The following is a 12,921-nucleotide window of genomic DNA, read 5'->3' as shown; positions in this document are numbered from 1 at the left end:
CGTAGCAATGCGCTAACGCGGATATAAACCATCCTGAATTGAAGATATTTTAAAAATTGGCTTTGTTAATGTTTCACGAGGAAGGAAATAGTTTCAGCTTGTTTGTGAGGCCTCAAGGATACACACAGTCCTTTTTGGTGAGTAGTACCGAGGGTAAACATAGCTTTATCTGTTTGAAAGCAAACGCCAAAGGACACCTTTATTGATGTATAGTGCCAAACAAATTTGCAATTAATCAAATTACCAAAAATGATGAAGATAATGAAATCTGGGCCTCTGGAGGTACAAACTGCAAACTGTCAGTAAAGGCAATGTCATATCACAACCTCTGGTCTGGAACAGAGGTATAACGTTTTTCATTTTGAACTCTGTGGAGTCTAAAATCAGAAAACACACATTGCAGGAACACACCAACCTCCCTGGATGGTCATACAAATTACAGATTTGTTTCTACTGTATACAGTGTCCCACTTTGCTCATGTGGATGTGTAGTTCCGTCCCATCAACTGTCTCTGCTGTAGACTACACCCTCCCCACCTTGCTATGCACTCATTGACCAGGTGTCCCTGGCAACCCCTACAGGTCCCCGCCCTGCCCGGATGAGGAGGGTTGTTTGGACTTTTCATACATAGCTGCTGTGTGTGGGCTTCTTGCCAGTGCCTCGCCCCTGCTCCACACACTACGGAGGGGGCGCTTTTTTTTATTGTTTCTCCCCAGTCAGCTGTAAAGCGGGAGGCCGGGGGCTGCTCTGCATTAGCCATGCTCCGTGCAGGGAGCTCCCAAGAGGGCGCCAAAACATTCTGTTGTGGAGACCCCCACCTTGACTAAACTCTCCTACACAACCATCTACTCCCTCGCTCTGCTCGCGTCGTTTCATCTTATCATCCTCATCTCCAAGTGCGCTTGAACTCGTTGTTCTTCACAACACACCCATCCATTGGTGACTGTAAAAAGGCAAGAGAGAGAAGCGAGTAATCCCAGTCCTCCATCTGCCCTAACTCAGGGGCTTACAGGGCTTACTGGGGGCCCAGAAGTGTGCTCACTGAACACCCTAGCTATTTACGATCTGCCTCAGAGCACAACCACTCTTGGGCAGCCTCCGTGGCCCCCTAAAGCCGACTGAGCCCAATCCCGATGTAGCCCGACTCTTTGAGGTCATCTACTGCCATTTTGCAATAATGTTGAAGACGCAATTTATACAAAAACAGCCTTTTTGTCACGGTATGTTTTATGCCTCCATATGGTTGCTATGGTTTCTTTTCTTTTTTTCATTCCCTAGTATCTGTTACTTGAGCCCTGCTTATTTTTCCAAAGTAAAAGACTTTTCAGCCTCTTAAAATGTGCTTCGAATTAGCTTTTTATATTGCTTGATATTTATGATTTGTGCCACTCCTTGTATTGTCTCTTTTGATAAATATTTCAAACAACATCAATGGATACTCTTGCTTTGATTCATCTGCCAACAAGCAACAAGAGAATCATTTTCAAGGCCCTTGTGAGGGCTTTGGTGTTTGGGCCAAAACTTGCTGCCTTGCTCATGTGGTAGATCAAAATCCAATCCATTTCAGTTACCAAGTTATGATTACAATATTCTCTCACTGACCCACTGTCACAACAATTTGGAAATCTGATAACTCAGATCAGTTTATCTAATGTTTTAAATGGGTTTTATGACATTTGCTGTGCATTTGTGATTTCTCTTCTCTCTCCTCTCTTACTGTGTAACACTGGCATTGTGGATCCATTCCTATTTTTCTATAAAGTGATACATTTCCAGGCATATCCAGCAACTAATCTGCATCCTCAGTCCTCTTTGTTTCTATCTGTGACTTACACAGGGTGAAATCTGGTTGTGACTGCACAGTGCAGCCAGCATGTGAAGGGTTACAGCTGCAATCGTTTTCCCTGGCTTGGCCTGGGCCCAGAGGCTTAATAAAGGGAATTAATGGAGTGCACTATCTGTCAGATTCCTAAACACAGCTGGAGCGGATGTCCATCGCCCCCAAGCTGCCCAAAAAACGTACTATCCTACTTCAACAACATACCCGTTCCCCTTTTCCCCTCACATTACCCCCTGAGTGCTGACTCCGTGAAAGAGCCCCAGCTGATTGTGAAAGCTGTTTATGTATCATCACTGACAGTAATTACACAATGTGGGATAATAAACAGGGAGGATGGAAGTGAGGAGGGGGAGCTGCTGTGAGTATGTTACCATGGAGTGAACTTCTTGGTTACGGGGACAGCTGCTCTGATGGCATACGGGGATACAAGTGATCTGTGTAAACAGCCAAACTAATAATACATGCTATGTACTCACACAAGCATGTGGTTGGGCTTGAAGCACTTAACACAATGCCCCCAGCTAGGACAATGCTGAGCAAAACCTACACACACATACACCCACTCAGTCAGTTCAAGACTTCACATTTGATTAGACACTTTTGACATGTGAAAAAGAACTGAAAAGTGTGCTTAATGTTTGCCTTTAAAGTCAAGTAACATGAGTAGCCTTATGTCAAATGTTGAAAAGGTTTAATGGAATTCTTTCATCAAAAATTCAGCACTGGGATGGGCTTTTTAGGCATATTTTCTCTGGGGAAGGCAATTAATTTTTACAATTTCATGATAGTTGAGAGAGTCAGACTTTTTGGCGGTGTTCCATTCAAGCTGCAGCCTAAATGAATGGGTTTGTGCCAGCAGGAAAAACAAACTAGGAACAGGGGGGGTGGTAGGGTAAAAGGGGACAGTAACACAATCCATAAAAACAGACTTTATCTGCTCCAACTATGTTTGACAGGCTTCTTACGCAGAGACCCAGGGGATTCAAGACATCAAAAGGGCACTGGCAAATGGCAGTTGGTGTCAGAAATCATTCAGCAAGAGTTTATCTTTATCCAACTGACTGCCACACTGCAGTATTGTGCAGCCACTCGCTAAGTGTTCAGGCAGCAGGGTATGGATGTCTATGTCTGAGAAAATGCACACTGGCGGGGCTCCAAAAGCAACACAGAGGGTTCAAAATTCTCCCAACATGTTCTCCAACCTCCTGAGGCCATCCAACTCACAAACTGGGTCAAGGTTTATCCTGGTTCAGGTGCAATTTTCTGGGGTCACCAGAGATCACGCTGAGTGACTTAACAGAAACACAGAGGAAGGCTTTCAGAGTCCAGGTGTGACTTCACCAGTATTGCGTTAATGGACCTCTGTCAGGTCAAAGAGACTTCAGGAAAGCTGGGAAAAATGGGGATTAGGGATGTGTTTCTTGGTTGTCACACATTCATGGGAGGCCTGCTGCAGCTGATATTCTGACTCTGAGCATCACATGGATTTCAGACAGAAACTTTTGGTAGTTAGGCATCACATTTAGTATCATCCTCCCAGAATATATGTCAAAGGAGGCAACCTCGTTTCAAACAAAGAAACAAATGCTTTGAAGGAATAGCAGACATTTAGGAAAATACACGTATCTGCTCTCTTATCAAGAGTTAGATGAGAAAATTGATACCGCCCTCATGTGATGTCGGTAAATATAGAGCTATAATAAGCAGGCAGTTAGCTTTGCACAGCACATAGACTGGAGAAGAAGCTAGGCTGGCTCTGTTGAAAGCTAAAGAGAATCCACCAACAGCACCTTTACTGCTCACTAATGTACATGTTATATCACATTTGTGAGGAAGAAGTGAAGAAGTGACTTCCTGAAGTCTCGCTGTCACCAAATGTGCTGGAAAATTACACCTTCCTGTTACTGGCTTAGTGGCTTTGACATCCTGTGCCTCACAAACTGGGATAGGAAAATGACCTGGTCACATTGCATCAACCTGTTCGCAAAAGGTATTGAGCAAATTGGTAAGTTGTTACGAAGGCTGGTTGTTTGACCCAGTTGAAAATGACAGGACGGCATACTCCAGCTCCACCCTGTAAAGCCAGGGTGATACCTGCCTCCCACCATGTTGTGCTTTTCAGCAGTACCCGCAACCAAAGAATGGTCGAGGGACAGTACGCTGCAGATGGCCTTGTACACGTACCCTTGAAGGAGTACATAATTATCAGCAGATTATCAAAACAAATTTCAATTGCATCGCTCAGAGTGAAATATCCGGGACGGTAAGCTCAAGCATGGGACGAATGCTGATTAAAGGGTTTCTAACAAGATGTCATGGACGAGCAACAATTCTGAAAAGCAGCTGTCAGCAAAACATTATACGAGTAAGTTATGATTTCAAAGCTGAGAAACATAATGGAAGTAAAACAATTTTTTTATGTTCCATTTTTTCTTATTTATGTTCATTGGAACAGACTGTTTCACTGCTTTGAAGTCCATCAGACAAATCTCTTCACATATACAACAAAAACTACAAGAGCTCAATCAGCCCCTTTGTTAGATTAACTTGCAATTTGTTTGGAATTTAATTTCATCACTGTATGATATCACTGAAGCCAAGTAACAATTATTATATATTGAATCATTGCCCAACCCCAACCTTGACAGTGCTGCTATGGCTGCTTTCTCCAGATGTGACACATACTGTTGTAGGCCTCAAAATATACTGACAAATGAATCAAACCATACTGTATATGATATAGTCACTGATATGATCCCTTTGGCAGTAGAAAGCTACATGCAGATAAGACTGTTGGCCCAAATGTTAGCTTCACATGGATGCCACAGCCCAGGCAGTATGCTTGGCTCCAGGGCACTGATTAGCACACTGCATTAGCATCACATCACAGCGAAGCTGCCAAACAATCATCCGGTTCTGCAGGGAAAAAAGAGCAAGGAGAAGACAGCACCTTTCACAGGAAGAGACAAGTCACAACAAGTGTCTTGTAATGAACCTCCTGACCTGTGAGACACTTCTGGATAAAACATTCAGCTGTGTTAAAGCTTCTAATTCCTGCGATCTGCAAACCCCGAACCCCTCCACAAGTCAAATCGCTACTCAGTGGTGTGAGCATCAAATATTAGCAACACTTGCTTATGTTGACTGCCTTTTCACACATCTAAAAATACCAACAAAATAAATATGCTATATATATCTGCCAAGCTAATTAAGTTATATTTATAGCCTTGGTTTTAAAATAAGGTCCAAGAGTAAAGCAAGCAGTGGGACTTCATTAGATTTAAGCAGCAGAATGAGGGCAGTGTTATCACAAATGGCTGCTTTGTGCGCCACGAAAAATGAGCTTTTTCTTCGACAGTCTCAAGGGAGGAGGCCAGTGACCTTCACAATTTTCCCCCAAAACAGCAGAAGCTACATGCAGGGGCAGCCATGGGGGGCTGTGAAGGGAGACGCCGGTCTTCATGAGCACAGGGGGTCTGAGCCTACCCGAACAGACCACAAGGAAAGCCTTCATGAACCACCCTCCCCTCTCATATTTACACTTACAAACACATACACACGCGCACATGCATCGCCACTCACTCACACGACACACACACAATGGACGCTTACACAACTTACTGTGAAAACTAAACTGCAACAAAAAAAAAAAGTATAACATTAAATATGTGCTTGTGTCAAGTTACATTAATTCAATCGTGAGTCTGTACATGTATATTCCGCCCTTTTTCCAACTCAGTTTGACTACAGTACATGCAAAGCTGTTTCAGCCTTCCCACACTGTTTGTTTGCTCAGCTCCGAAAGGCTCTCCCTGCTGGAAAGAGTGGTGGCACACTGATGTTTACTGTAACCATATTCCATTTCAAACGCATGTAGCTTTTTGCTGTCAAAGCCCTAGTGTGGCCGACCTTCTTGATCTCCTCTACAAACAAAATTACACAAATTAACCATCTACAGCATTACATATTCCAGCTCCTGTAAGACCTGAATTAACTTTTGACATTATAAGCAATTGTAAACAAGATGGGAAGCGGTAAACACCGTTTGGAGACACTTTTTAATGAGCTGTGCATCTGTTGCTATTGTTCAAATTAAGAACACACTCAGCTGACAATGTGTTAGGATTTATTTATGTAGATGATACCTGTGCATCTCATTTGGTCTGTCACACCTTTTTTTTCCCTTTCAGTTACAAAACAAACATTCTACCAGAATAGCATGGGCACAGCAAATGCAAAAAATCTAAAAACTGCTCCATAGCTTGACCTTGACCTGAGAAACGGTTGCTGCACTATGTCACTCCTACCCTGTCTGTGAGACTGGCCTGTTTGACCGGCGGCTGGTCACGGTCCATCTGGCTCGGAGACAGCTGCTCCCTCAGGGCCCTGCTCTCCTCCAGTTCGCTGACCTCAGAGCTCTCACCTGGGATTAGGAAGCAGATCATGCATACACATGAGGTATAATGATAACTAATGTTGTTTGTACTGCGTGTTCACTGTTTTTGTCTGTGCATTTGAATTAAAGCTCTCTTCCCTACCAGCTGGCTGCTCCGCCAGGTTGCTGGTGATGATCTGGCGGATGCGGGCGGTGACAGGCGTAGCCGTGACACCCGACTCCTGTCCATCACCTTGAAGAGTCAGAGTCCTCTCTCCTGAGCTGCCATCAGAGTGAAGCAGGGACTCCTCCAACTTCTACAATCACACCAGTCACTCCAACACATCACATGACTGAGCAGAGAAGGCCCAACTCACCCAACAGTAGTGGAGAAAGTACTTAGCAACAAAATGTGCTTTCTTAGCAGTAATAGTACTCATCAAGCTGAATGGACTGTTTCAGAGGTTTAATATCATAAATGTCATATTACTGGATGTAACATTAAATTACTGCAGCTGGTCAGGCTAAAGATCATTCGAACTCTTTTTATAGTTTGAGGTACTTTTTGTTTATAACAATTAATATTTCAGATGTTTTTTTCAGAAAACGTTTAAAGTAACTATAACTGAGAATTACATGTAGTGGAGTAACACTAATTTGACAAGCTACATGTAGTTTTTTTGAATCCTCTAGATTTATTTGAAATGTTCAACTGATACTTTTACTTTACAGATTCAGATCATAGTTAAACATAATCAAATGTATTATTATAGAGTCAATCTACCCTGCAGTATATGAAATAGTTCAAATTAGCTCCAGTGATGCTTATTGTATTCCACCAATAATTGCAATACAATTATATAACATGTACTGCCCTGAGATGGGCCATTCTGCTTAACCCTCTCATGCATAGAGGTCACTACAGTGTACAGCTATTCAAAAGCTGTTTTCTTGTATATGCATGAGTTTTGATGGCATAGTTGCACATCAGGATGTACTACTGCATCATCTCATACACATCTCATATGATTAATCACATTGTACGTCATGTATCACTAGCTGTATTTCAACTACTGGACATGTAAAAATATATTTATAAAATTTGGGTTGAAAAAACCATTCAAATCATCTATTCAAATCTTGTTTTTCATGCCTAAAGATGAATAAAAACACTGAAAATCCTGACTGAGGTTATCATAATTCATGCATGAAAGGGTTAATCAGTAGTTTTGCACTACTTTTCTCCACTATTTTACTGCGGAGCACTTCTTCTCCCACTGCCTTTCAATGGGCCTATTTAGCAGTACTACATCACATCACAGTTGCTCTGCTCTATTCAGTGCGCCAGGACCCTCAAGCTGAGGAAGCTAAATGAACTTTATCAAGCTTTAATTTCATCATTTAGCCACACTTTAGCTTTCCCTACTGCGACATGTCAAACGTCCTCTGCGCCTGTTAAAACATGAAAGAAGCTAGGTGACACCAACCTGAATCACAGCCTCCAGTCCAGGTGAGTGCGCACTTTGCTCCCGTGGAGAACTCATTGCAAAACTGCGCCAGTTTTAACAACACAGTTAGTTAACGTTGGCAACGTCAACCCTTAAATGGTTTCACTTGACAGAGACAGAAACCTTGCTTTTACGTTAGCTAGCTTGCTATAACTTACTAGAGAACTTCAAGGAAGTCAAACAAAGCACAAACTCAGCGTGTCATTAAGATAATGTGATAAAAAATGAAGAAAGGCCGCACTGGACTGGTACCTGCATCAAAGGAAAGGCCAGGAAGTTGGGAAAAAATCACTGACTGAACTTCTGAGCCAAAGAAAGTAGCACCACTCTAATCCCAGTCGACGTTGCCAAGGTGACCACACACTTCCGGGCTGTTGCCATAGAGATAGAATGCTGGCTTGGGTGTTTCCATGGCAGCACAGACGCCACGAGGGAGCCACCGGATTCCAATGTGTTAATGATCATCAAGGCACTGAAGGCAAAGTGCACAGCGACCTCCCAAAGAGGACTTAACACTGGCTGACCAGGGACACAGTTTATTAATTTTCTGACCCATGACATACAAGCATTGATAATAACAATCAGCATCTTCAAAACATGGCCAACAGACGTTTTAATGATTCACAAGCACAATTAAATAACACAAAAAGTAAATCAGATCTCAAATGCATGATACAAAGTGTAAATAAACACCTGCTGAGCAGCCAAACAAGGTCCTAAAAGCAACCAAGAATACTTGAGGATCATGTAACACACTATTCTAAGGCACAATGACATCTGGGACAAGCATGTCGTTTGAAATGTAATCCAGATATGATAGGATTGTGTCTCTGTGTGACCCCTGTCCGGCCATTATGTTGAATCGATGGGGAAAAGCTCAGGCCACTGGGATGGGTCTAGGAAGATGGTGCAGACTCCGCTGTAGAACCAAAGCCTTGGCAGGAAGCTCTCCAGCTCCCAGGTGTTGGAGGTGCGGTTGTAAACCTCCACTTCCACCCCGTAGTCCCCCTCCATACCTTTCCAATGGCCTCCAGTGACAAACAGTTTGCCATTCAGCGTTACCAGGCCGCCGTTCTCATGGAGCATGTGGAGAAGCTGGACCTGAAGAGAGGGACATGTCCACACAACCTTTACATAAAGGCAAAATAACTGGACATTTTTGCTATTAGCCTAAATTAGCATTAATACGAGGTGTTGTGTTACTGTATTATGACTGTAGTCAGCAGTGATATCGAAGCCCACCTTCTGCCACATGTTCGCCTCTGGATCATATGAGTAGACTTTCTTAGTGTTGTCAGCAACCAGATATATAATTCCTTCCACACAGACAGAACGGGGAGAAGACAGATACTTGGGGATGAAGGGCGAACATATGCTGATCCAGCTATCTGTGAAAAAACAAAACAAGACATGTAAAGACATGCACGATTTAGAAGAACAAAGAAAAGACACATATCCATGCTGAGTTAAAAATCGTGTTAAGCTTCTGTAAACTAGTTGTAAACTGATTTTCTGATCTTTAGCATGATAACCTGATATAATGACAACAGGTGAGATGGCAAGTAGGTACCATTAATAAATAAATCCTTTAACTGCATTAGAGAGGCTAAAAGAAAAGAAAAATCACACATCCATCAATGCACAAACTATGTTACAACAAATAGTAAAGTATGAAGTTCACATTTGGTTTAAATACTAGCACTAGCAAGTAAAAAAGCTGTTGGCAAATGGAAAACTGACACATATCACACAACAAGAAGCACAAGTGAAAGCCAAATTTGAAAAAAACGGACAAGCCAAGACTCAAAGTCTTGGACACAGAGCTACAAACTAAGCCACCAAGAGGACTGTAGAAATGAATGGAATCTTGTGAATGCATTTCTAATAAAGCTCTGAGTGAAAGAAAATCTGAACCCTTGGAGACATGAGGTGTGTTTTGCTCATCCGTACCTATTACAGGGTTGTAACACTGCATGGTCAAAGCGTTGTACTTCACGGCACACGAGCCAATCACATAGAGCTTCCCGTGACACGCCGTGGCGGTGAAGTTAGTCACGTATTTTAAGGCGGGGCACGTCAAGGCCCAGGTGTCGTTGTAAGGGTCGTAATGCTCAACTTCAGCGCGATCTGCTGTTGTTCCTAAAGGAGGGAAGTGTATGTGGAATGAATGCAAGAAAAAATCTGACAATTTAAGATGCTGCCACAAACACACTTCTAAAATTCTGCCTTGTCCTTAAAACCACATTTAAACTATTCAACGACAAAGAAACGCAAGGAAATTCTTACAAACTATCACCGCAGAGGTGAGCCACTAGGGGAGATGACTTACTTGAGTTTATCAGTTTTCCACTGCACTGCATGTTTAAGGTGCCACACGTAGGACTGTATTTATTTTCTCACCTCCAATGACGTAAATCTCCCCGTTGAGCGTTGCGGACGTGTGGTTAGTCCGAGGACGGAGCATGGGTGCCACAGTAACCCACCTCCCCTCTCTTGTGATGTATTTCCAGGTCTCCGTGGTTGACCAGGTGTTGGTATTTGAACCCCGCGAGCCCCCTTTCAGAGAGACAAGACTACTTTGTCAAAAGTGTAACATATTTTGCATTTTCACAAGAGAAACTAGCAAGTTCGGCTCATGACTGTTTATCATGACTTGTTTTCTTTTTGACCCCGATGTTTCTGTGTTTTAAAGGGTTGGCTCACCTGTGACATACACATCATTGTTCAAGGAGACCATGGAGAAACCCCACTTGTTAGGGTTGGGGAAATTAGGGAGCTCATGCCACTGTTCTGCAGAGAAAAAGAAAAGGAGTTCATGTTTGAGCATCATTCAGAGGCTGACAGAAACTAGACGAGTGTTTTTGCGAATACTGTGTGAAAACGACAACTGAATACCACAGAAATTAGGCAAATGTCCTCCAAGATCATTCGAGTGAATCAACGTTTGGTCAATAAAGAGAGAAACCATTAAAAAAGGTTACTTTTCTGGCACAGCCCTCAGCAGTGTGGCTACACTTGTAATCTGTCAGCATAAAAGCAGAAATCAGAAATATGAGATGCACAATCTTTCCCTTCACATCCCATGTGAAAAAACACGGACATGGATACGTTCTTCCAGCTCTGCACAATAAAAGGCTCATTTGAGGAACTGAGAAGATGAAGATGAAGACGAGTCGTTTTCCTGTCAGCACTACATTTAATGACCTACGCCAACATCTGCCAGACTGTTTTTCGAGGAATCGGACGGATAATTCCTAACAAAGTTCTGTTGTAAAATGGATTCTGAACATTACTAAATGTTTGTACTTGTCTTGGTGTTGTAGAAGGCACAGTTCCTGAGCAGCAGTCGTTGCAGCCTTGGGTCTCGGTCCTCTTCATCAGAGTCGTCATCGTCCGAGTCATCCAGCGAACGGCCTCCCATTACGAACAGCACCTCTTGCAGGTTTGGTTGTGGGCTCTGAGAGTCAAGTCTGTCCATATATTCTGGCGCCAGATCCATTTTCTAGAAAAGTAAAAGTCATGATTGTGGAAATCTACTCAGATCAAGCCAAGATAAGATGGAAGAGAAGGATGAAGTGTGAGCTCACTAACCTCTCTATGAATTTTTTCCAGGGCCTCTCTGCAGCTGGGAGAGGCCTGCACCAGGCTGTCCTTCAGTAGGGTGTCACACAGGTAATCCAGGCTGAGCAGAGAGGGACGGGCTAAGGTGAGGAGTTCAGGGAGGTTGCACAGCCGAGACTCCTTGAGGTGCCTGACCCATTTCAGGATGGCCTCCACACGTGTGCACTCTGACCGGATTTGTAGTCCTTCGTCGGAGAGGCAGGAAACCAGCCTGTCCTTTTCCAATAGGAGAAACTCCTCACCTTGTTGTACACCCTCAAAGTTCTCCAAGAGGAAGGCCCACGCTTTGGCCATGACCTCAGGGCAGCCATGGATAGCGCCAAACTCCAGGATGCCCAGACAGTTGGTCGCATCAATCTGGTGCTGAAGGTATCGGCTGCACACGGCTCTCACTGTCTGGAACTGCAGCCGGCTGGAGGTGCAGATCAGCCCCTCCACGTTGCTCTGGTTGATGGTCAGTTTGCCTGTGTAGGCAAAGTCCAGCAAGCTGCTGAGTATGTCGGGATCAACATCCTGAAGCTCCACGCGCGCAGCTATGCTCTCCACAAAGTCCCCTGAGAACATGCTGCGGAAGTACGTGCTGCAGAGGGCCAACACGCCGCGGTGACAGGGGAAGTCCCGACCGCCTGCGCTCAGTGTCACATCCACCAGTTTGGGGTGAGAGCAGAGGGAGCGCAAGCCCTCCAGGATGCTCTGAGGATGGGAGGACAGGCAGAAGTCCAGGTCATCCACATTGCGCACCATGGTCAACTTCAAAAACGCAGGTGAAATTGTCTTTCAGCAGGGACTGAAACTTTAGAGCTCACCTGCAAGTTTAGAACACAATACATGAATATGCAGAAGAAATCTGTATGTCCTGTTGAAACAATGATCATTTTTCACAAAAAATACACGATAACTTGACCATTAGGTACAAACTCTTATTGCAAAACCATTTCAATTTTGCAGCTGCCTTAACAGGTTACTGTGGTAACTACAGACTAGTCCATGGGCCTACTTACAAAAAATGGCACTATATATGATGAAACGTGTGGTTAATGTTAAGATAAAACGTGTTTTTGTACTACAGTGCGAACAAAAAGGACAAAAAAGGAGCTGAAGAGAAATTTAAATCCAATTTTGAGTCCTAAAGTTTAAAAATGAGTTAGACGTGTCTGATTTGAGCAAAAAAAATTAAGCTTCTTGTAAAAAGGTGCCTCGTCTTCGTAAGTGTTGTTACAAGAACTACAAGTACTTTTGGCTCGTGATTTCGACATACTGTAATCGTATGACTCTAATCTTCTCTGAAGCCAACAATAAATTACATTTCCTGTCAACGAATATTGTACGATGAAATAAGTAACCAACAACAAACTCACCACAGCAGCAGAGAGTGGAAACAATGGCTCATCCTTCCAGTAAAAAAGCTGTTAGTAGCTGAACGGCTGGTTAGATCAACATGGAGTGGGCAGCATGGCGAAAGGCTTTTGCCAAGTCACTGGGACAAGGCTGCCTGTTGAGTTATTTTTAGGACTGACAGTGACGCCGAGTTGAAGTCAGATTCCAAACAACATGCATGGGACCCACAGCTGCTGTT

At 43.5% G+C, this 12,921-nt stretch overlaps 2 protein-coding genes across 2 annotated transcripts in view; both read right to left on the bottom strand.

Annotated features, from left to right (window-relative positions):
• Window positions 1–7,760, bottom strand: part of crocc2 (ciliary rootlet coiled-coil, rootletin family member 2) — a 32,275-nt gene extending 24,515 nt beyond the window's left edge. Inside the window, exons 1-3 of the mRNA XM_070832802.1 lie at window positions 7,704–7,760; window positions 6,380–6,533; window positions 6,143–6,264 (exon numbers count right to left, since the gene is read on the bottom strand). Of these exons, the coding sequence (XP_070688903.1) occupies window positions 6,143–6,264; window positions 6,380–6,533; window positions 7,704–7,760 (333 nt within the window). The remainder of the gene's footprint in view (window positions 1–6,142; window positions 6,265–6,379; window positions 6,534–7,703) is intronic.
• A 522-nt stretch (window positions 7,761–8,282) lies between these two features.
• Window positions 8,283–12,810, bottom strand: klhl30 (kelch-like family member 30). Its single transcript, XM_070832142.1, has 8 exons — window positions 12,704–12,810; window positions 11,316–12,151; window positions 11,031–11,226; window positions 10,428–10,514; window positions 10,125–10,280; window positions 9,675–9,863; window positions 8,967–9,112; window positions 8,283–8,825 (listed from the first exon to the last, which is right to left on the bottom strand). The coding sequence occupies exons 2-8, from the start codon at window positions 12,087–12,089 to the stop codon at window positions 8,577–8,579; spliced, it is 1,797 nt and encodes a 598-aa protein (XP_070688243.1). The 5' UTR covers window positions 12,090–12,151; window positions 12,704–12,810; the 3' UTR covers window positions 8,283–8,576.
• Between the last annotated feature and the right edge of the window lie 111 nt (window positions 12,811–12,921).

Source organism: Pempheris klunzingeri, chromosome 6 (genome assembly GCF_042242105.1).
Source record: "Pempheris klunzingeri isolate RE-2024b chromosome 6, fPemKlu1.hap1, whole genome shotgun sequence".
Lineage (NCBI taxonomy): Eukaryota > Metazoa > Chordata > Actinopteri > Acropomatiformes > Pempheridae > Pempheris > Pempheris klunzingeri.
The sequence above is the reverse complement of the archived record's forward strand: the minus strand, read 5'-3'. Positions and strand labels throughout refer to the sequence as shown.